The sequence below is a fragment of the Nannobrachium achirus genome (genome assembly GCF_963921795.1).
Source record: "Nannobrachium achirus genome assembly, chromosome: 15".
Lineage (NCBI taxonomy): Eukaryota > Metazoa > Chordata > Actinopteri > Myctophiformes > Myctophidae > Nannobrachium > Nannobrachium achirus.
The window spans coordinates 36,815,196-36,839,472 of record NC_137822.1 but is presented as its reverse complement, the minus strand read 5'-3'; the positions used below and the strand labels follow the sequence as shown (position 1 = coordinate 36,839,472).

General features: G+C 43.1%; 3 protein-coding genes across 4 annotated transcripts in view; all 3 read right to left on the bottom strand.

Moving 5' to 3' along the window:
* The window catches only part of map3k1 (mitogen-activated protein kinase kinase kinase 1, E3 ubiquitin protein ligase), a 62,422-nt gene extending 55,959 nt beyond the window's left edge, over nt 1-6,463 (bottom strand). For both annotated transcript variants that reach the window (XM_080743778.1, XM_080743779.1), the window contains exon 1: nt 5,719-6,463. In XM_080743778.1, coding sequence (XP_080599904.1) covers nt 5,719-6,428 — 710 coding nt within the window. In that variant the 5' untranslated portion in view covers nt 6,429-6,463. The remainder of the gene's footprint in view (nt 1-5,718) is intronic.
* Nucleotides 6,464-10,305: 3,842 nt separating this feature from the next.
* Nucleotides 10,306-16,174, bottom strand: LOC308299814 (crk-like protein; the record flags this gene model as incomplete). The annotated part of the gene is made up of 4 exons (XM_080743599.1): nt 10,306-10,314; nt 11,631-12,087; nt 13,394-13,500; nt 16,082-16,174. 4 exons carry the CDS (start codon nt 16,172-16,174, stop codon nt 10,306-10,308), a joined length of 666 nt encoding a protein of 221 aa, XP_080599725.1.
* A 1,758-nt stretch (nt 16,175-17,932) lies between these two features.
* On the bottom strand, nt 17,933-21,121 carry LOC308298778 (ubiquitin-protein ligase E3C-like; the record flags this gene model as incomplete). Its single annotated transcript, XM_080742451.1, has 1 exon — nt 17,933-21,121. One exon carries the CDS (start codon nt 21,119-21,121, stop codon nt 17,933-17,935), a length of 3,189 nt encoding a protein of 1,062 aa, XP_080598577.1.
* Nucleotides 21,122-24,277: the final 3,156 nt, after the last annotated feature.

The window sequence follows — 24,277 nt, the reverse complement described above, 5'->3', positions numbered from 1 at the left end:
GGAGCCTTGTAAAAAAATCCTGTTTCCATTTGAATACTGTCAGAGTTACAGACTTGTAAAGGTCAATTTAGATCTCCCAAAAGGAACCCAGAGAGTCCCTGGACCCCAATTTGCGGACCACTGGTCTAAATGGTCCAGTTACTCCTTTCTCTTTTAGTTTTAGTTTTTGTAGGTGCTTGTACTGTTAAGTAACATGAAAATTAACCATAAAAACCAACATGAAAAAGAATCGTGATCGTGATACAGCATGGAAACATATCGTGATATTGTACTTTTCCATATGGCCCAGCCCTATTGGTGACTACAGCTATATCCAGTTGCACATGGTCTGTAGAGCAGCTGGATGCTGGACCCTCCCTGCCAGGTGGTCCCGTCAGACCCTCTGATCTTCACCACGCTCACAGGAGCCCCTCAGGGCTGGGACAGGAGTCCTCTCGAGGCCTGAGACCATATGAAAATGTCATGTCACGTTTATTGCGATTTACGATATTATCGCGATAGTCAAAACATCCATTATCCAGGGGTGGAATATTTGCCAAAAGAATAGCAGAACTACAAGCCCACTTGTAGATCGGCAAGAGATTTGGTAGAGTGTGGTGGGGGGGGGGGGGGGGAATATTTCCAGGTCAGTTTGATGACGGAGGATTATTTCACGCTAAATTTAAATCTCCACGATAGTCGATACGATTATTGTGAGTGATTTTTTTATCCCGATAAATGATAATACAGATTATCATCTCATCCCTAGATGAGGCCCTACAGGTGCCAGGGGAATACCCTCCATCTCAACATCAAAAAGACTCGGCACGCTCGGGTGACGCAGTGGTAAAAGTGCCTGCCGTGCGCGTGCGGCTTCGTCGAGAGTCTATACGAACACGAACAGGAGCGTGTTCGGGGGGAGGTTAGCCTGGTCGGGGGGGGGGGGGGGGGGGGGGGACATCACTGCATATTCCTCCGGGCTGGGGCAGCACCTGTCAGCAGGGAGTGTTAGGTGGGAGGAGTAGAACGTACTTCCGGTGGGGGCTCCTCACTGGCCGGTGGGTCAGTGGGATACAACAGAAGTAATATAACACAAAAAAGTGTAAGGAGGAAATAACTGGCATAATGACTAAATGGAGGAGAAAAAGGGAAACAAATCATCAAAAAGACCAAGAAGCTGCTCATGGATTTCATTGAAGCCGAGGAGAGCAAGGCCTCATTCACATCGATGGTGTTGCGGTGGAACACACCAGTAAGACTCCCTAATCGGGAGATAAGCGACCGTAGGTCACTTATCTCCACAAATAGGGCGAACTGGGGAACTGCTGCTCGCGCTCCAAAAAAACATGGCGAAAATGAAAAGGCTACTAGTTTCGAAAGCATAATTAAGAGTGGCACCACGGCTTGGTATGGGAAGTGCACCCCCCCCCCCCCCCCCCCCCCCCCCCCCCCCCCCCGACCGCACAGCTCTGCAGAGAGCGGTGCCAACTGCACATCAGGGAAGGCGAGCTTCCCTCCCTCCAGAAAAGACACAAGAGACAATGTGGGGCTAATATGGCTGGCGTATCATAAGGGAAGTTCACCACCCATCATGGAGTGGAATATGTTCATGTCAGCTCATGCGTTTCTGTGCAAGCCAAGCCAAGCATTTAGCTGCACCATTCTCCACAAATCGAAAAATTGTTAGTGCGTGACAACTAATATTTTTTTCCTCACAGTGCCCCGGGAGTAGGCTGCCCCCGAGTTTGAGAACCACCAGGCGGATACACGTGAGATAAGGATGAGGCTTGTTGCTATAGTGAAGCCAGGAGCGTAGAACTCAAAAACAGGCAGACAACGAGAACACAAGACACACAGTCACACACTTGTCTGTTCTCGTGAAAGAATGCCACAACCCACCCACCTTCCCCCCCAGCCCGAGGGAGGTAGGAGAAGTCAACACAAAACCACAGAATATTGTAATGCTGTTTAGTCCTAAACAGAGAATACACCGTGGCAGAATACCTGAGCAGTGAGCACTGTATACACTGATCCAATACCGTGTATAGTAGTGAGCACGATAGTCTTGCGATCGAGAAGAAAAGACTGCACACAAAATGTGGTACAAACTGAACACTTTTTGACCTGCTTGGACTGGGCAAGTCATATCTGTTAGAGCAGTGTTTCCCAAACCTTTTAGCTCTGAGACCCAAAAGAGAAATTAGACATTTGCCTGCGATCCAAACCAGTGAAAATAGCAGTTCGACAAGCTCACAACGCATCGCGTCCCGTGGCGTTATGAGCTTGTAGATCGGCTATTACCGCTACTTCTTAATTATTATACGGTTGGCAAAAGGAGAAGCACTCCTTCAATGTTATAATCTTCTGAATTGCAAAAAATGCAGAAAACAGCACATCTACAAGGCAAGCTCACAATGAGATGGGAGCATGGGACGCGTTGTGAGCTTGTAGATCAGCTTTTTTCCTAAATGTTTTGCACACCAACGTTGTTCATAAATACAAGGCTTAAAGGAGTAGTTCACCCCTAAAATGACCTGCTTTCTATTGATTACTCACACCATGGAGACTTAAGTTCAATAATATTTTTTTGTATTTGTCGCATTCCAAAGACAGAAATGTGATTATAGTGAATTTTCCCCCATTGTTTCCGGATGAGGACCCAAATGCATTCGGGTCTCCATCCAGAATCAATGGGGGTCAATTTATTGTAATACATTTTTTGTCAACAAAAAACTAAAAATATTATTCAACTCAAGTCTCCATGGCGTGAGTAATCAATAGAAAGCAGGTCATTTTGGGGGTAAACTACTCCTTTAAGTTGTTAATCAGACCAACCCGATGTAATTTTAAAATAGCCTGATCAATGCCAACAATTACAATCGTTAACATTGATTATTTGCACGACGTCAAGCAAAACGTCATCCTGATCGTTCGTGACAACCCTGGATGCAGTGATTGAACAACTGCAAAGCAAAGATGTTTCAGTGAGTGAGCATTCATTTCCTGTAACACTATCTTCAAAACAACAGCACTAGCCTGGGGGGGGACATTGTGTGTAGGAAATCCGGAGTCCTACGATGGCGGTTACTACTGTAGGCAGGGGACGAAGAAGAAGTACTCTCCGATTGGTATACTTAAGTAAAAGTACTAGCACAGCACACAATATAAAAGACCTACTGTGTTCCAAGTTAAAAGTCCTGCGTTCAAAATGTCGAGTAAAAAGAAGTACAAAAGTAGTATTGGCATTAAATTAGACTTAGTAGAACCACTTTTCTTTCTTCCAAAAATACTGTATCTTGAATCTACAAGCTCAGAATGCATAGTAAATAGGGCTTTAAGTGTTTAATGTATGTTTTGTGATAATAATCTAACTCTACAAAGTAACTAGTAGCTCAAGCTATTGGATTATTGATTAACAGAGCGCTTGAGCGCAAGTTTGAGACTCAAACTTGGTTTGATTTTTGAAAATAATTGAACATTTTTGGAAACATTTCAACAACACAAATCTTCCACTGGGGGTCCCTGGCACAAAATGTTTTCAGATGAGGCTCCGCGGCCAAATACATATTAATTTGAGGGTCCTTGACATGAAAACGTTTTATAACCACTGTTCTAAATGGTGAGCTCTGAGCGGTCACCTGAATGGACTTTGGTCCATTTCAGTGCCACAAGATCTGCCACACACGTCACTTAAAAAAAAAGGTGAAAACCAATGTGGTTCTCAAAGTGGGATCCGGGGACCCCCAGGGGTCCTTGGGGTGGTTTCTAGGGGGTCCCCTGTTAAATTAGTTGAAAAACAGTTGAACCCCTTTAACCCTGTTTTATACATAGGCTCACAAGCCTCACAGTGTATAGCATCAGCCATTTGAAAAAGAAAAGAAAAAACATTTGGAATCATTTTTAAATGGTTGAACACAAATCTTCGCTTATGAGGGTTCAAACACAAATACATCAATTCAGGGGTCCGTGACATCGAACCATTTGAAAACCACAGATGTAAACATTGATACAACATGTGAGAGTGTAAACATTGACGTAAACAATGAACAAACTTCAACGTTAAACGACCAGTGTCGTAGTGCACAGAGCCTGTAGTATCGGTTTGAGGACTCAAAGTTGGGTCCTCAGCGGAAACATTGATAGTTAGGAGGAACAAAATAGACCCTTATGGGTTTGTAATTCTGAGAGCATAGTTACAAATGGACCTGTTAACAGGTCCATTTGGTTCCATTTGTACACTCTCAGAGTTAGAATCCACAGTGTGGATTATAGGGGTCCCAGAGATCAAAACTAGAATCAAATTTTGGGTCTGTGGTCTAATGCCTATCAAACTGGGGGTCCTTGACATTAAAATGATTTGAGAAATCACTGCTACTGAATAGCCATAAACATCTTCCCTTAAAGTGGTCTCTGGTGTGTCTTTTCAAATGGGGTCCGCACTCCGCATGCTAATACATTTGAGGGTCCTTGACAAGAAAAAGATTGAGAAAATTGAGTTTTCTATTCCCTAATGGTGCAAGTAGGCCTACTACTGGAGTTAAGTAGGTTACTACCTCGGTGTTGAAATACTGTTACAATTAAAAGTAGGCTATGTACAAAAGTATTAGCGTCAAATCAAATATACCTTTGGCACAAAGTTCCAAAAGTAAAAGTACTCATTCATTATGCAGAGTGGCCCAATTCAGAATCATACACAGCCTATTACTGCATCATGTTATTGCTGTCTATCATATCACCACTCAAACCATATTTAGGCTATTCAAAAGTAGGTGATCCGCAATGGAGATCGAGTTTGTAGATCTGCTATTTTCAAAAATATTCAGATTAATAATGGGATTCATTATTAATCATCTCAATCTGAAACCAACTCGTAAACCTGTCAATGTAGTGGAGTTAAAAATGTACTTTGCGATGCAGTGGAGTAGAAGCATAAACTATTAAACAAATGGACAGAATTTTCATCCCACGATTTTGGAAACCATTTTTACCCAGTGCCAACAAAATGGACACAAACTCAAGTTAAGTAAAAAGTACATCCAAACTGTAACTAGGTTACAGTACTTGAGTAAATGTACTTTATTACTTTCCACCACTTTTTTTTTCCCTTCTTTTTTCCTCTCCCTGCTACAACAATATGATCAAAAATGGCCACCTGGAAAAAGGGGAAGTGGCCTTTATTACAATAAATTCCTGTATGCTCCAAAATGGACCAAAAAGATATACTAGAGAAAAAAGAAAGGATTCCAAATGTACCCTTTTACAGATCTCAGGGTACAAATGGACCCGATTTGGTTCCATTAGTCAAGTGGTTCTCAAAAGTGGATTCCAGGGACTTTGTGGGTCCCTTTATGGGGGTCTAAATTGACCCATACAAGTCTGTAACTCTGACAGTGTACAAATGGAACCAAATGAACCCTGTACACTGTCAGAGTTAAGGGGAGGCCTTGACATTTTTAAAGTTTGAGAAACACTGCATTTGCACACAACCAGAGGGTCTAAATTGACCCATACAAGTCTGTAACTCTGACAGCATACAAATGGAACCAAATGAACCCTAACAGGCCCATTTTGTTACATTTTGTACACTGTCAGGGTTAAGGGGAGGCCTTGAAATGTGAAAGTTTGAGAAACACTGCAATTTTTGCACACTATCAGATCAGATCCTTTGAAGAAGGAAAAAAATAAAAGTTTGACAAAAGTTTTAAAAAGCATGTGGTGGATCGGATGTGGACAATGTACCTGTGTTGCGGTGGCGGGGTGCTCACTGCTGCGGCCGCAGGAGGAAGACTCGAACCATGGACCCCAGCAGCAGAACCATCGGATCCGCCGTCGACACCACCAGCAGCAGCAGCACAACTTCTCCCCCCAGACAACTCCTGATCGTGGCCCGCGTGCTGCTGCTGCTGCTGCTGTTCACCAACTCCTCCGTCCGAGGTGTTGTTGTTGTTGTTGTTCTTTTGGTGGTGGTCCTCCGGCGGTACCACCGGCGGTACCACCACTGGATCCGAACAACTTGGCACTTTGTTGTGCGAGTTGCTGCCGCCGCCGCTGCTGCCGCTTAAACTTTCCCGTCTTTCCCGTCCCAAAGTGCGGGCCCGTTGCGTTAGTAAGGGGCTCCCCAGCCCCAATCCCAGTCCCGCATTACTGCTAGCAGGACCTCCTCCACCTCCACCATTACCTCCACCTCCGCCGGGCCAACTTGTTGCGCCAAAGTTCCCGTTAAAGTTATGCCCCGATCCTCCCTGAGAAGAACAAGAACCGCTGCTACTACTACTGTTGTTGCTGTTGTTTTCCAGAACCGGCTCGATCGCTGTCGTTGTTGTTGGTGCTATTGTTGGGTCCTGTGCTTGTTGTTGTGCTTGTTGTTGTTGTGATTGTTGCTGGTGTTGTTGATGGCTCGTTCTGTCCCGGTTCCGCGACAACGAGCTGCGGCTCCTCGCCGTCGCCATTTTCTGTCCAGGAGTAGAGCTACCATTTAGATCTATGATGATGATGATGATGATGTGTGGAGAGTGAGAGAGAGAGAGTGTGTGTGGGAGGGGAGAGAGGGAGGGGGGCAGAGAGAGAGAGAGAGAGAGAGAGAGAGAGAGAGAACAAGAGACAATAATGAAGAGAGAGAGATAGTGGGAGGAGAGAGAGAAAGAGAGAGAGATGGGGGAGAGCAAGGGAGAGATATGGGAGGGGCTCCTGGGGGCCCCCAAAGGACCGGATGTTTACATATAAACGTCAGATGTGATTTAAAGGTTAAATGCATTGATTGCTATTTTCTACAATCTATGATGTGAGAGTTGTAACTTAGTAACAAACTTATTTTTTTTTTACTGAGTAGGCCCGCCTTTAGCTAAAAGCACACAAGTATTGTAATTAAAATATACATGTACCACAAAAAAATACTCGTTATGCAGGTTAATTTTAGAATCATATAGCTAATTGAATAGTAGACTAATTAATAATTCATGCATAATGTGTTCATCACTTTAATGTTACAGCTAGTAAAGATGGGTCTGATTTTAATGACTTTATGTTTAACTAAATCATGTCTTCAGTAACAAGCTCAGAATGCTTTGTAAATAGAGGGCTAAAGTGGTTAAAGTATGTTTGTGATAATAATATACAAAGTATAGTAACTAAAAGCTGTCAAATTGATTAACAGAGTCCTTGAGATATGAGATTCAGAGTGAAAGTGTTCTAAATCAGTGGTTCTCAATGTGGGGTCTGGGGACCCCTAGTGGTCCTCAGGGGTGGGTGGGTTCCAGGGGGTCCCAAGAAAAGTACTTCGTTCACCCCCAAAATGACCTTTTTACTCACCCCATGGAGACTTGAATTTGTGGATTATTTTCTTATTTTTTTTGTCGGATTCCTAAGCAAATAATTTGAGGACTCTTTGTGTCTCCATAGGGAACAAAGCATGGCTCTTTTGTGTCTCCATAGGGAACCATTGCTTGTCATCACATTACTGGCTTAGAAAAAAAGTCCAATCGAAAAACAAGTTATTTTTTGGGCTAACTATCTATCTATATAATATATTGATTAAAATCAGTTAACACCATATACTTGGTCTGTTTGAGCTTTACAATCATTTAGCAGCATTTTCCAAACTGTGCAGGCAATTGCAGATATATATTTAATCAAAGGATTGATTTACTTTATTAACAGTTAACAAAACAGTTATACAATAATGAAATTTTACACACACATTCCCAATAGGCAGAGGAAAAAATGCCACCCTTTAGTTTTCACATTGGCAGTTTTTTTTCCCAAACACATTTTCGGAACAAAATGCCTCAAATCATGAATGCAGTGTCCGATTGCAGTGAAAGGCCTAAGAAGAAATCACACCCTTTTCACATTGGCCTATTTTTAGCACCACCATTACAATAACCTACCTACCTTACCTGGCGGAGACCTGTGCTTTTCTGTTCACATGACAACTGTAATTACTTGACCTTTCTCTAATTGCATGTGGGTCCTTCTCTTCCGCGCTCTCGCTCTCTCTGATTGGCTTAAAGCAGAAGTACACCCTCTAAGTTAACTACAGTATGTATAGGGTTGCCAACCGCACCTTGAAATACGAGAACTAAAAGACGTGTCCTTTATTGAACTGACAGGGGACACACTGTATTTTGGGGAATCTATTAAGTTGAAAACAACTCTGCAAAACTTAATTAAAACTAAAAGTCTTCCTCAAACCGAGGAATCATTATTAAAGCAGATAGAGTAAACCATAAAATAAATAAAAGAGTAAACCATGAATCAGTCTACTCTATCATAATGTGCAACACATATTTAGGTAGAATCCAGAATACAAAACAATGGTAAAACCTGCTGGCTCTGATTTAATTAAAACAATGAGTCCAGTTCATTTTTAGAAGTTTTATCATTTTTAAAGGCACTTGTGAGCTTAAAGATATGCTATTTTTGAAACATTTAGAAAAATCTTTAAAGAAATTTGATGTTTTTTTGTAATATATAATTTAGAAATGTCTTCATAAATCACAAATCTTCTCTTTACTTCTGGGGGTCCCTGGCACCAAATATTTTCAGATAGGGGTCAACGGCTAAAAGCATATCAAATTGGCGGTCCTTGACATGAAAATGTTTCAGAACTACTGCTCTGGATGATGAAATGTAACTGTTAAATATGATGATCCAACTTCATAGTATGCAACTTGTTTTCATCTTCAGAAGACAAAAAAAGAAAAAGAAGCAGATACTAAAGGTTTTTGAAGTACATCCGTTCAGTTTTACATCAACCCGAGATGTTTAGAGAGGAATGGGTCGGTTTCACAGAGAATGAATATCATGACTGAACTTGCATCAGGTCCTTTGAGCCTCACTGTATCGATGACAGAACGTGCCTTTTCATTCTTTCCTTGTTTCACGTGCACCACTTCATACTCTTCTTTGATTATCACCCTTTTCTGTAAAAGGTTGTCTAAGACACTGTTGAGGACGGGAAGTGAAACGCTGTCGATGAATCTGTTCCGCACAGAAAACAGCCTGTCATCTGTTTCAAGAGTGACTGTGTGCTGAACCTGGTGTTTTCTTAAAGCAGGAGCTGAAAGGTCCACACAGCGGTCCCATGCACAGTCAGAGGCGTTATTGACTCTGAGAAGCAGCCTAACTTCCGTGAACCTTCCTTTTAAAGTAATTTGAAACGTTGAGATGAAATTGTGATGATTCATCAACTTTAAATTTTGCCTTAATTGGTTCAATTATGATGGACTCATGTTGAGGGGAAGTGCGTAGCATATATTCTTGATTTGGAATTAGTTCACAGGGAGGCTTTTCAATGTAAATCTCTTCTCCGTTTATGTTCCGCCTTTTTTTCATCACTTCACTCAGCACAACATTCCCAGGCAGCAGCAATACATTAAGGGTTGAACTGGGATCATCATCAATCGGTGCAGTATAAAACAGTAACACGTGCATGGATAGCATTGCAAACAAAAAACGATCTGATCCACTTCCTTACACCCGTCAATAAACCTGGAGTTGAAGTACTGCGGCTGTTATCATCGTTGACGACACCATAGCAAGAAAATCCAGTTACATTTATGATAACATGTGTTTCTGTGATCACACTGGGTTTGATAAGCTCAATGCCCTCATCCATCACATGGGCAACATACAAGGATTTAGCTCCACCCATGGAGAGGATCTCACAGTGTCGAAGGTGCAACTGACACACAGACCCCTGAGATGATTGTATGTCAAACAGTGGTCCTGCTGGCCTCTTTGTCTTACCAAGCTTTTCTAAAAGCCTTTGGTTCCAAGGGACTGTCCTGTAAGTCACATCCCCCTCTGTCTCCATCTTAAACACCAGGCCGGTCACTTTACATTGGAACAGTCCTGCTTGGGTGCAGTGGAACCTGTAGCTTTCATTGTTTTCTACAACACTGATGTCAGGTGTAATCTTTTCTGTTTTGTCCAGTAGAATAACATCATTTAAGCTGTGGGACCGCTTTATTCTGAAACTTGCCTTGGTCTCTATACGTTTCATTTGGCTCAGTGAGGGTAAGTTGCGAGAACGACGCAAGGAGATGGATTCTCTCTTAAAACACACACAACTATAAACGATATCATCTGGAGGAGCATCTTGAGATAAGTGACCTTCAAGAACTGTTCCCTAAAAAAGAGGAAAAGAGATAAGAAAATCAAATCAGGGACAAATAAACATTAGCCAAATGAGAAGACAGACTATTCTACTCTTCTACTCTTCTATTCTACTTTCTACAGCCAGCTCTTAAAAATGTCACTCTCTACCGACTGACTGTCAAATGATTCCAGGGTCTTTGCTGATATTTTACTGTAACATGCCTTGACTCATCTCAGCTTACACAAAGCCACACATAAGCATTAATACAATCTAAGAGTAGCATTTGCTTTGTTCAGAATCTGGTAGCTTTTGCAGACGTCAGTCCCAAGTTGTCACTTATGAGTTATTATTACCATGCAGCTCATGCAGCCGACTACTCTTTGCTATGCCGGGTGTTCAGACACACACTGCTATAATACATTAACAATGGATTTAGGCAGCCCCAACTGCCCTTTCACATGAAAGTAAGCCCGAGAGGCAAACTCCAAGCACGCTCCCGACGAGCAAGGACAAATGTTAAAAGGCCTTTAATGTTTCAGGGCATACAGTACTGTACACACATTATACAATCAAATAAAACAGCTACAGGAAGAGTGTGTTTCCACACACTCTTCCTCATGGCGCAGCTAAAGGGAACTATCACCCTTTCACATGCATTGTTCTCTTATACAGTACAAGTATGGAGAAGCCCGGCCCCACACATGATCATATTGTCATATTAGGATGTGCCGAATCAACTGGGTCCTAGCATGCCTCAGGGCAGACATGTTTACCATTTTATTGTTTTTGATTGTGATCACGTTACTGTTATATACTATGGGAATTCATGTGTTATGTTCTGTGTCAGGTCATTAAATGACCTGACCCGACACTAAATGGTTACACAAATTTTGTGTAACCATTTAGTTTATAACTTTATATTTAATTAATTAGGTGGGAAACCATGCAGGGTGATCGTGGTAGTTGCTGTGAGATGTGTTTTTCTCAAGATTGAGCTCTGGTTAGACATTTTATTGCAATAAAACCTTTTTCTGTTGAATCTTCTATAGTGATGTGTTAGTCGATTCTTTTCACAGTTTAGTGGTTCCTTCGAGTTGATGAAAATTAATGAATTAGACTTTGAATTCGTATTTTGCATCAAACGCATTCCATTTGCAGAATTGTGACTAGTTCGAGAGAAGAGTTCATTCTGTTTCCTTTATCTGCTATAGTTTTACCTCCTGCTTTTCATTATTTTCAATGAAATCACTGATTTCTGACTTAACTTTATTTACTTTGTTGTAATATTATGCAAAAAAAATGCACCTTATGTCACTATGCACATGTGCAGGGAAGATTCTGTTGCAAAGACAAAACTTTAGTTTCGTTTACAGCAATTAAACATTTAAAACATTTAATCTCTGCATAAGGATGCAATATTTACATGCAAATTAATAGTCTTCAACAACAAACATGGGCATAGAACTACTACCACCTACAAGGACTTCCATTGCCGCCTCAGAGAGATGAAGGGAAAGTACAAACACAGAAACAAAGCTTTGTTATTCAGTACCTTTGGAGCCAAAGATGTTGAGGACACTTGTTTCTGGATGTCCTTAGCCATGACAGGGCTCTTCTGCACAGACGCCAGACCAGGGATGACTACTCCAGATGTGCCAGGTTGTAGTGGGGAAGGGATCTGGGGTTGGGCGTGGGTGTTAGCTGGCTCTGGGATCCTGTAGCTTTCAGAGTTCCGGAAGCCATGGGCAGGCTGACCAGGGTCGGCTCGGTCAGGGGAAGGTCTCACCACCTTGTTCACATATGGCACAGGGATCATCCCCACGTGACCTTCTTTGCTCTTAGCGATCCACCACTGCTCCTCTGGCTTCTCCAGAATGATCAGGATCTCGCCCTTCTTAAATGGAAGGTCCTCCGGGTTGTTGCCGGTGAAGTCATACAGAGTCCGCACATACTCCAGGTTCTCCTCCTCTGACCCAGCCATGGGCCGGATGGGACCGGCGACTGTGTATCTAGGTAACAAGATTGCATGGTGTAATAATGAGACAGAGGAAGGAATCTTGAGTAGTGGATAATAAAAATAGTGTGTAATTATGATTGATGTGTATAAGGAGAAGCCTCCTTATACCAGTAATATAACTTTTAATCCAGTTACCACAATAGGCCTACGATCTGTCAAAAGGAGAGCCTCGAGTTCTGAGGTAAACTTGCAAATCGGGGACCCATAGGCTCTAAAGCTCAAGGAATAGGGTTGAACCTATGATGTCTTGCCATACTTTTTATTTCTGTTTCATCTATTAGTTTGGTCATTAAGGTCCACAGAATGAGAGGCTCTGCCGGAAACATTACGAAAAAACATTATGGCCATTTGTATACTCTCTGTCCGATTGACTCCACTATACAGGAAAAGAAAAATATTAAAAAAAAAGAAAGAATCTGCTTTAGTAGCATGAGAGGGGTTGAACAAGGGGGCTTTCATGATTCTGAATCCATTGCAAGCATTTGTTTTGCATGAAAAAGTATGGCAAGACATCACAGGTCATCTCCCATTTTGGGTGACTGGGTTCCCATCTAAGAAGAATTTATGTACTGCAACCATGAATTCATCCAACTCCCTTATATCATAACCTTGCGTAGCCAGGCTTACTCATCTACAAGAGAAAGACCTGGGCACGATATGAGGCAGAGAGTGTTTTAGCAGCTTCGGCCCTGTGAACTTTTCCGGAAGTTGTCATTTTTTTCACAGTGCGGTGTTCATGCGAATTTGTTCCCCGCTGGGGAAAAATCTGTTCTACGTCTCCCGCTCCGTCGGTTGTGCTCGCAATAAACATTATCCAAACAAAGCATGGATTGCTGAAGTTAAACCTAATAAAGAGAAAGTTAAGAGCTACAATCAATTTTGGTTTGTGTTGCTGGGGGATGTAAACAGACCCGCATCACATGACGTAAGTTACCTTAAACGCAGCACTTCCGCCACAACTTCCGGAACAATGCACGTCATGGCCTAAGGTCGTGGCCAGCATGGTGGCCAGGGTGCTTCTATCTCATGTTGCAGGAATTAACAAGCAGGTTTTTTTCCCTCTGAAAATTGATCAAACTACAATAATAATGACTGTATCTAAACCCTCCCCGCCAAACTTGACCCCCCCCCCCCCTGACAGAGGCTAAATTCGCCCTACTGTACCACCAACATTGGAATACAGGCCTATTTTAGATATTTGCTAGTGAAAAATTGGCTTAATTAGCCTATACATGTTTGCCTTTATTCTTTCTGCCCCAATGTGTGTGTGTGCGTGCATGCGTGTCAGTCAGTCATACCTAGGAGCTGGTTCAATCAAAGTAGTCGTTTGCAGGTAGTGGATTTTATAGAACTCCAGAAGGTCAGGGAGGTGGTCGAATTCTTGGTGGTCGAAAAGCTTGTACCTCTTGCCCGACAGAGAATAGATCCAATAATGACAAACCGTGCATTTGACATATTTGATGAAAATAACTTAACAGCCTACAAAACAAATAGTCAAATAATAAGACTATAGGCTGCCTACTTGAGCATTTGTCGCTGGGTCTGGGGACCTCACCAGAAGCTCTCGACTCTGAGTCTAGCTACCTGTGCTGAGCTACAACTATTAATCCAACTTTGAAACATAGGCTTGCTTGTGTGTGATGCCCTCCCCCTCCTATTGTCAACACCTGGGAATTGTTTGTCAAAGTTGAACCGAAACCGTAGTTCCTCCTTGTTGAGTTCCAATTCCCCTTTTAAAAACAATGTCAATCCGACCTAACTGTCAGCTACGAGGGCAGAAATACTGCTTCACCGATAAGCAGAACAGAAACATCCTCAAGTCGATACATAGGCTAGTGTTAAGAAAATATTACTTTCTATCCCTTTCCTATAAGGCAAAGTCACGGAAACATGTAGCCTGCACCCTGCCCTCTCACTCTGATAGTCTCACGTAGCGACTAGCGAGACAACAATCTCTGACATATGATGATGAAGTATTTAAAACTACTGACATATACTGGATATATCCTAAAACTGCTTGGGTGATAAACGTCTGAACATGTAGCCTAATAAACCTAAAAGGTAAATAGGCCTATTGAGGGTTTTGCACACAATAAAGGCAACAGGTGTGTAGGAGAGGAACAAACAAGGGCCCCAACATATTGAAAGGAACTGGCCTACATCTTTGCGCAAAGCACAAAATGGCAGTTTGTTGTGGGGAATGTGATTTTTGGTCAAAGTTGAATTCTTGGTGTGTTGCATTTCATAACCCAAGAAAGACCACACACAACTGCATGATGCTGAAAAGAGAATACCAACTTCAGGTTGTCTATACACTAGAGACATTTTCATGGCGAGGACCCCAAATGTTTCAGCCGGGCGGGGACCATCGATCATTCGAAAATATATAGTGCTATTTTCAAAAGGGAGCATAATATTTTTGTTGTTAAAATCTTTCAAGAAAATTCCAAATCCCTATAGGGAACCCTATAAGATTTGTGTTAATTCCAAATAATTAAAAAATGTTCTAAGATTAAAATAAAAATACACATTTTGAAAATAGTTAAATCGGGTGAAAGTTCAGCTGATTCTACACCCAGCCACCCAGGTCTTCAACTGTTTCCTTCCTTCCTTCCTTTCTTGTTTTCCTCAAAGGCTGCATATTAGTAAGTGCTCATCATTGGAGTACTGTGTTCTATCTGTCTGTCATTCAATGTTATATGAGTTAAAGAGAAATAAGCCGCAATCTTTTTATCTGACCTTGTACCAGTGAACTGTACTGTCATGAAACAACTGTACCTTTCCCTATGCAATCTTCTAATAAATACTTCAATCAATCAATCAATGCTACTTAGGCCTACTCCTCCATAAACACTGCAGTTACATTATGTCGCCCGTAGATGGCTCTATTTAGTCGTTTATCTACAAGTTTCCCAGGGAGCTTATATTACTGGGGGAAAGGGGCCACATAAAAAAGGGTCGGCCTACCCTACAAAATCCCTCCACAGTCCACACAGCTGACTGAGCTGAGTCAAACGAATGAATCAAATCAATGCTTATTATTACTTAAATCACTTATTAAGCACCATTTAATCGCCATGCAGAGATTCAGGTGTCACAGCAGCCACAGCAGCCAGTCAGAATGACAGGACAAGTGTTAGTATGCTACTAAGGGGGGCCAGGGTCAAATGTTTCTGTTTTACACAACATTATATTGCTGTTATTTATCATAAGACCCAATTACTTAAATCAAGTCTGCAGGTTTTCTTCAGAATATGTATGACGCTGATTTACTATAGCTATACTATTATGTATGGCACTTTATGAGTCCACTAGTACTGAGTGGTTCTCAAAGTTTTATTTGCAAGGACCGCATAACTCTCTGAGTGTGTGTTTGTACACTCTCGGAGTTACAGACCTGTTATGGTCATTCAGGGCTATCTCTTTATGTGTTGGAATTTTGACAAAAATGTCAACCACAAGCCAACATGAAGATGACCCCTTGCTAAGAGCAAGTGTCAAGTGCCATTGATCATTAACTTGAGTTAGGTTGTTGTTCCCACATTATTATTGTGTGACAGGGATCACTCAAATGATTTGAATGACTGACACCAGGAAGTGATGCCCATAACTGGACATTGAGATTCAATGTACTGTATCAGTGAAAATAGTGTGTGTACCTTACATGTACCTTTATTGATCGGTTATGAAACACAGACAGGACAGATGCAGAAAAGAAGATACAGCCAGGACAAGGAGAAACGGTCCGTAGTGGATAGTGAGAAATATAGAATCTATTCCTAATATAATATAATAATAATAGATTGCATTTTCATAGCGCTTTTCCATACGAGGAACCCACAGGGAAATGAATGAATGTGTTAAACAAACAAACTAACTAACTAATGCCATTTCCAAACGCTTATTACCACGTTACATGTGAGACTAGTGAAGTCAAAGACAGACTGTGAAGAGGCTGTCCCAGGAATACAAAAACCTCTCTTTACCCTGGCTTCACTGAGGTTTTCTTCCAGAGATTTACAGGCAAGATTTGAAGTACCACAGACAAACAGGTCTCTGTCAAGGTTGCAGCACCCCATGCTTAGGTGCCACTGCCAGTCACACACCTGTGACTGGGTGTGTTGCTCAAAACAAGAGCAAATACCAGTGGTGGAAAGCAACCAAGTACATTTACTTTAGTACTGTACTACAATTTTGAGGTATTTGTACTTTACTTTATTTCCAATTTCCAATACTTTTACTTCTACTCCACTACAGGCCTACATCTTGGATCCAAATATTGTACTTTTACTCACTACATATATTTAAAAACTTAAGTTATTTCTTACTTTTTTATTATTACTGGTTAATTATTACAAAACATACATTAACCAGTTCAGCCCTAAATACATTTCGGCTATTTGAAACTAGATGATCTACAAGCTTTGTCAATGCTTCAGCTCATGATTGTACTTTTGTATACTTGAGAATTTACTATATAAAGTGTGTCCACCACTGCGACATTTCTCCTCTGGTGACTGCGTGGCAGTTATTCTACAAACACTAGCCAGAAAAATACACCTCTCTGTCAATATTGATCTGGAGTTGGACGAAATGCTTGAAATTCTGGCTCAAGTTTTGGCAAAAGAATAAAGCTACAGTGCTAGGTGGGTTTAGTTGTGACATGACGCGCCCACATAATGACAGACACATTCCTAAAAGTGTTTTATTTTTAAGCGGTTTAAAGGTTATCTAACACTACATTCCGAGCCTGAATGCTATAATGTTGTTCACTCGTTCCACAAATGTTTGGACTCATTCACAACAATAATGAAGCTTAGTCAATAGGCCTATTTTAGGCATATTTCCAGGAATATACAATTATTTTATTCTTTACTTCCTCCCCTCTAACTCCACATTTAAATGGAAAATCACACCCAATGTGAAGTTAGCGGTGCTATTTATGAGTTAATTTTATCAGCATCCAGCAAAGCTTGGCCAAAATGACCCTGGCCATATATGTACAAACTGACACCAATTGACATTCCGGACAGACACAGGACAAAGCCAGATGTAGGAGCGGTTAGCACCGCTCAAAAATGTAGGCTACATTAATGATGATTCATGATACGACCTCACCTAAGTGATATTTTTTTGGTTCAAAGTTGTGTACGCTATTACCAGCTTGCTTGCAAAGCTGGAGATACTAGACTTTTGAAGCCATCATGCTGATCCAGTCAGTCACTATACACTCAATCCCCATTTGACCTCCCCCACGGGGAAACCCGATCCAGGTCACGGCACCAATGTAACGCACAGGATTCGAACGCAGGTCTCACACGCAAAAGTCCAACATCTTAACCACTAGACCAAATTAAGGGACATATCCCTATGGACCAAGGGAGATACTAGACTTGGCTGTGAGTCACTCTGCTACACTTACATTCACATCCAAATATGGTGTATGTATCTATCTGAAGCAGTTGATGTGGCACTCCACCAGATCTCCACCAGAGAATCCCTGTTCGATTTTGGCAATCGGGGTGTGGATGCATGGTCAGAGGAACAGTGGATCCGAGGTTATTTTATCACAAAATGTGAAACATTATATTTAAAAAAAACACAAACACAAAATGTGAAAAATATTCTGGGGTTGACTTCCTTGGCCTCTTGGCAGTGTGCACAAGAAATCTGACATGATCGTTGTAGTGGTTTGCGTGCTTAACCACGGACATCAGTGAAATGAGGCAGATCCTTCTTTCCTTCTTTCTCCTAAAACAAACTCTCAATCGTAACTCCGGGCCACTCTGTCACCTCAAATCCTCAGACGCAAGGACAGAGAGCCCTCTGTGTCTTCCTCAGCTGAGTTCAAACCCAGAAGAGGACTCGATGGCATACAGCAGTTTTTTTCTCATCAGCTGCTGGTCGCAGAACTCGGGAAGCTTGAGCAGGTTTAAGCAGGTGCTGGACGTGGGCAAGCGCTCTGGGTCTGGACCTCCGTTGTGGATGCAGAAGGCCGGGTACAGCTCCTTGAAGCCTAGCAGTGGAGCTCTGGAACAGCTGGTTACAAACCTGAGCAGCTTGCGCTTCTCGTCGTCTGTAAAGGTCTCCACGACCTCCCAGAAAATCTGGATGACGGGGTGAGTGGCAGAGTAGCCCCCCGAATAGTTTGTGAATTTCTTAAGGTCCGAAAGGGAAATAGGCATGTTAGCTCCAGATATTAGCACCTGGATCTCCTGCTGGTCAAACATGCGCAGCCACTCCAGGCTGATCACATTGGCCAGACCCTGTCTGAATGCCAGACAATGGGGCCTGATCTCCTTGTTCAGCCTGTAGTCAGCCACCAGATGGATGTATTCTATGCGGTTGGCTGTGGACACAGGGATGTCCTTCCCTCCTGGTTTCAACTCCACCACCTGGGTTTTTCCCAGGTAGTTGTTGTCCACGGTGAAATTAAGGCCCAGCTCCTCCATGTCATCGTCATAGCTCTTGAGGAAGAGCAGGTTGCGGTATATCTCCTGGTCCAATGAGGCGAGGTGGTGGATGTCCACATTGGTACTGGTGTCCGGCAGTTTGGACAGGAAGAAACCTGCGAATGGCAGCTCCACCAGCATACGCTCATACAGCGCCTTTCCTAGCATCCTGCCGAGGAAGTAGTAGTGACTCGTATAGGAGTCTCCAAACAATATCTCTGCGGCAGGGTTGGGGTAGAGCAGGCCCTCGCTGGTGGTCTTGAAGAGGCCCCGGTTGGGGTTGAAGCCCGACTTGAGCAGCTCACTGAGGAACTCCCTCAAGATCCCACTGCCGTCAATCCCTGGCTCTTCCAGACCATGGGCGTTCAGAAGCTGTACTCGAATCCTCTTCTTCAGGTCTGCCTCGTTTTCTGGAGAAAGCTTGTCGTAGGCATCTTCATAGATGTAGTTTCGCCTGATGGTGATGTCGATGAAGTCCCTAGATCCTATCCATTCGTCTTGGTCCAATCCTATTTGGTCCAATCCTATCCTTCCGTCTTGGTCCTGTTTTTCCTTATAGATAAACCTCTGGAAGATCTTGACTCGCTCCTCAAAGGCAACCACAAAAGGGAGCTCTGTGAGGATGGCTAGGTGTCTCCCCTCATACAGAGACGGCTGTGCGAAATCCAACCCAACAACATCAATTGTTGACCGAAGGGGCCCAATGTTCCTCACGGTCCGTGGTCTCCATTCATTTCTAGCTGAGGGGACATTCCGCTGTGTGACCTTATCTGCACTGATGTCGACTTCATTAGAGAGCCAGTGACCTGCAGGGCAGAAGGGTTGTCTGGTGTCACAAGCCTTTATCATCTTGACCAAGTTAGCGATGACCTTGAAGAGCTGAGCCCAGCGTTTCTGTTTGGCTAAAACGCGTTTCTGTCCCAGGTAGGTCTGCAACTTGATGATGCCTAGACACACGTCCCTCAGACAGCTGGACAGAGTGACCAGCTCGGTTAGAGTGAAGGGCATCATGGAGGATTGGCTCTGGCCTTCCGTCTTGTGGCAAAATAACTCGCTGTCGTGCACAGAGATGAAAGAGTAGCTGAAGAGGGAGCCGAAGAGATGGAGGACGGGAATGATACGGTCGGAGTCCTCCAGGGACATGACAGAACCTCTCGAGATCATGTGCAGCAGCGGCACCCCTGAGCCAGCATTCATTTCTGTCGTCATGGATGTTATCGAGTACCACAGGTGCCTCAGGAAACGCGCGTTGAAGGCTAAGCTGTACAGAAGTCTGACTTTGGGCAACGTGAGGCGGTGCTGCTCCATGAGGATCTTACAGATGGAAGCCATCATGGTGAAGACATCCTTGCTGGCCGAGTCCTTAAACACAAGGCTGAGCAGAGCGTTGGTCTGCTCCTTGGTGTAAAGCTTGAGGACGCACTTCTTTGTGATCAGAGGGATGGAAATACATCCGTCGTCCTGCCCGGACAGAGGATGGAAGCCAGCATCTTCTTCATCCTCAGAGTCACTGCTGACCTCAGGCCCGCCTCTACTCCCTGACACTGGCAGCATGGGCAGCAGAGTCCCCAGGGCCCGCAGGTGCAGCATGAGTCCCTCCTCCGATAGGGAGTCTAGGCAGTTATCCCCTGCCGAGAGAACAAAGTAAAGCAGCCATGGGGCCTGGCTCTGTGCTACTGAGGAGAGCTGCAGGGAACCCAGGAATGCCTCAACGGGGAAAGAGAGACGCACATCCGACAGCGCTGGAATAAGGAAGTGAAATATCTGCTCTGTGAACTGGGCCGAGAAAAACACCTTGGTGAAGGTGGCAAACACAAACTGCCTTGCGCCTGTTGCGCAGGAGGTGTAGGTTAGGTGCAGGGGTTTGAGGATGTGCTCCAACAGTGTGTTGGCCATGGGGACGGAGGGAGCATCACTGTACTCCAGACTGGAAGGCAGCCTGTTGTTCACTAAAACGTACAGCGATCTGTAGTAGCCTTCTGTCTCGACCACAGAGTACAGAATGTGCTCGATTATTGACGCTACGCAGTCAGCGTCTCGAAGAACAGGAAGATAGGTTCTCTCCGAAGAAAAGATCTCCAGCATCCTCATGGAGACGGCCACATTCTGACTCTCGTCTTTGGGGTTCTGCAGAAGTCTGCAGCAGAAGCCCAAAACCCTCTTGATCTGAAGCACACAAGTGTCCCTCTCTGGACCCGTCAAAAGCTGCACAAACTGACTGCTGTGTTTCACCAGGTTCTGACATACCCATATTAATCTATGTGCATCCACACCCTGTCTGTAGAAGAATATTAGTTGTCTTGTTAGGGGAGCTAGAGCGCCACTGACCAAGACATGCTGCACTCCCCTTGACTGTGTCTGGCTGACGCAGTCGTCAAACGCGGTCCTCTGAATGGCGTACTGCCGCTTGCGGTCCTGATGCCCACGTATGTAGGCCTGAATGAAAATGGCATTCTTCAGTCTTCTCCTATCATCTCTACTTTTATTTCTATTTAATAGAGACGCCCTTTCCCTGCTTACTCCTCCAAGCGATATCAAGGGTCTTGTTTTGAAATCTCCTTCGAAGCTGAACATTGTTAAGATATTGCCATTGACTGGCAACTTTATTCAGAAATTCAATCTAGTCAAGCTCAATTTAGCTGGCTTGCCCGCACAAGGTCCTCTGTATTGTTCTCAGAACCTAAGTGAGATTCCTTCTGTGCAGTTCCGTAGCGAATCTGTGAGTCCGACTGGAACGCACCCTCTTATATCCTTATATCCTGAAGACAAATCAAATCAATCCTTATATGGAGATCCACAACATCAACGCCTAAATAAGGTTGCGTGATGTGACCTCCAATCTACCGGAGTCCGTTGATGTCGCCAGTCTTGAACATACAGTAGACTGTGAACAATATGGATGAAGGGAGCAATTGGTTTCGACAGACCCATTTTGAAGACTCACTTTCACCTAATTCAGATCCACCATCTTGGATTTCTGGTCTTGAATGCAACCGGAAAACGCTATGCTATTGTGTGGGAAGGGAAGCGAGGGTGGATCTTCACTCTGTAGAACCAGTAAAAGAAAACCATTCTTTATTGGTGTGGTTGCCTATAGGGCAATACACCAATGAGGAAGCAGCATTCTGATGACATCACCTCTATGCAGCTTCTTCATTGGCCGAAAGCAGTTTTGCTGTTTCTTCATTGGCTAAAGGTATACGTATGACGTATGCCCACGTCACATATATGGTGCTTCATCCTCTGCAGTAGCCCCATTGATTTGAATGGGAAAATTAAAAAAGAATATCCCAGAACTTCATCTTTCTAGTTAGAATTAATTTGGAAATGAATGGGAGCATAATTTACAAAGATGTTGTGTGAAAGAAGACTTGAAACTATCGATTGAGAACCTAGAAGCCTTAGAACTGCAGTGTTTTCACTACTTCTGCACTGGCTTCATTTCCAACGTGACGCGTTGTGAGCTTGGAGGTCGGAATTTCCATTGGAAATGAATGGTCTTGTCTATCCCTAAACAACAAGTAGGTAGGTCGGGAGTAGCTTATTGTCAGTATCAGCCGGCAACACGCGGGAGTCTGTCCCCGTTACAATGCGCTAGACCCCTGGGAGATGGACTGCTGAGGTGGAGCGCCACACCTACCAACAGCTCCCAGTACTTGCCGCACAACTTGCCAAGCCATGCTACTCATACACTGAGTTGGCGGTGCCCGGAATCGAACCCATGACCTTGCGGTACAAAGGTGAGAGCTCTACCGACTGAGCTACCTGGGCACAAAAAAGCATCAACCCATAAACATACAGTAGATCTATATGGATCTCCAAGCCAACCTCGTTCATTTTAAAGGACAACTTTGTTTTTACATATTTTATTATTAGATTGTAATTAGAGAAAAGAAAAAGTGAGTGTTAAAATGTTTTCATTTGCTTCGTTCTATTGTTTTATCGTGTGGCATGCGTACGCATGGGGGCATGTGTACAAGTGGCTAAATATGTATTTTTAGACACAATAAGCCAGCAGTTTCTTTATTGCTATTTACAGTAACACTTCTAGCCCCCATAAGTCACATCCAACCATGAAATGTTGCGTTGTATCTGGGGAATGGGCTTATTCTGTGTAAAATGACATATTTTGCCACTTGTACGCATGCCCCCAAATGCTGAAATAAGAATCTCTAAAACAATAGAAAGAAGCAAATGAAATAATTTTAACACTCATCTTTTATATTCTTTAATTCTAAAATATGAACCCTTGTTGTAAAAAACTAAAGTTGTCCTTTAAAGCTATACTGTGTAAGTTGCTCAACTAGTGGTCAGTAGCGGTATAGCAAACCGCGGTCGCGTCTGCTTTTTTCGGCCTTTTTTTGACGTGGACCGGGCCTTCAGACCCCCGCGTCCGCCTCGTCCGCCTCGCCACGCATCTCGTGTCCCTCTGCGGACCGGTGTTGGGGAGTTACAGGCTAGACTTCTAGACCAGTGTAAACAAAGCTGTTGAAGCAAGCTATTTCCTGAAGAGACGCAAGATGCACTGTGATTAGCCGGTAGTGTATCACGTGTGTATGATCCGCAATGTGATTGGTCAACGTATACACAACGTATACGGATGATGCAGATGACGTCATTTTGCCGCGAAATCCCGCCCCTGTCACGGCTAAATAGAAAACATATAAAGAAAAGGCTTTTGGGGCTGAAATTAACGGAGTGGGGGTTCTAAAACTTTAGCGATTTAATAGTTAGGACAATTTTAAGATATGTTTTATAAACATCGCACCCGTGTGAAGTGAGCGGTGCAAATATATTTAGGGAGATACATTGTGGACAATTTTCAAGCCTTGTTTTTCTTTAAATAATCATATATGCTTTGTGTGTCTTCAATCAAATGGCCGTGATCAATCAATAGCTGTTCTAACCATGAATTAGCCGAATTCAACATGAGCAGTTTAGTATTCACAATCGCTAAGTCAGCATTTATCAGCATCGTCAAGCTATAGCATTCACAATCACTAGGTTAATAATTAATATTCACAATATACATCATCAATATAAACCAATTCCATTCAATCATTTACATGATGTCATTTCTACATCACAATAGATGATATATAGGAAACATGATCAGACTTCCAACAATTAGGAAGTCTCCATAATAGGGTTAAGGTTAAGGTTAGGGTTAGGGTTAGGGTCAGAAGACAGTGTTGTTAAAGAGGTGGTGCCACAGTTTTGTACTAGTATAATACCTAATGATCGTATTTTAGGGGGAGTGAAATCATGGCACTTCATCTTTAAACCAGTATCGGTTTGAAATTTAGTGCACTGCTAACAGCCAGAAAGAGAGCCTCGGGCAAAGTCTCTGCCAGAAAGAGACCAGAAGGCAGGGGATGGGATAGACGGTGCGTGGCCTGCCTGGCGGAGGACTGTCAGCTAGGTCCCGAGATCTAACTAGGAGCTTTTGAGGGGGGGCTATTGGTCCGCAGGGTTGTTAGGGTTACTTTTAAAAAGGAATCCCCTACAGTTACAAGTTACTTTCAAAGAAAATGGAGTCAGTAACGTAATCTGATTATCACAATTTAAAAAGTAACTACTAGTTACTTTCAGTTACTTTTGGATTACTTTTTAGCAAAACTCAACAAGTTTTACCATTGATAACTAGACAAGAATATCATTGAGCCTATGAAATTAAGATAAGGACAACAGAATTTTACTTAAGCGAAGTGGCAGTACTTTACGCTGATT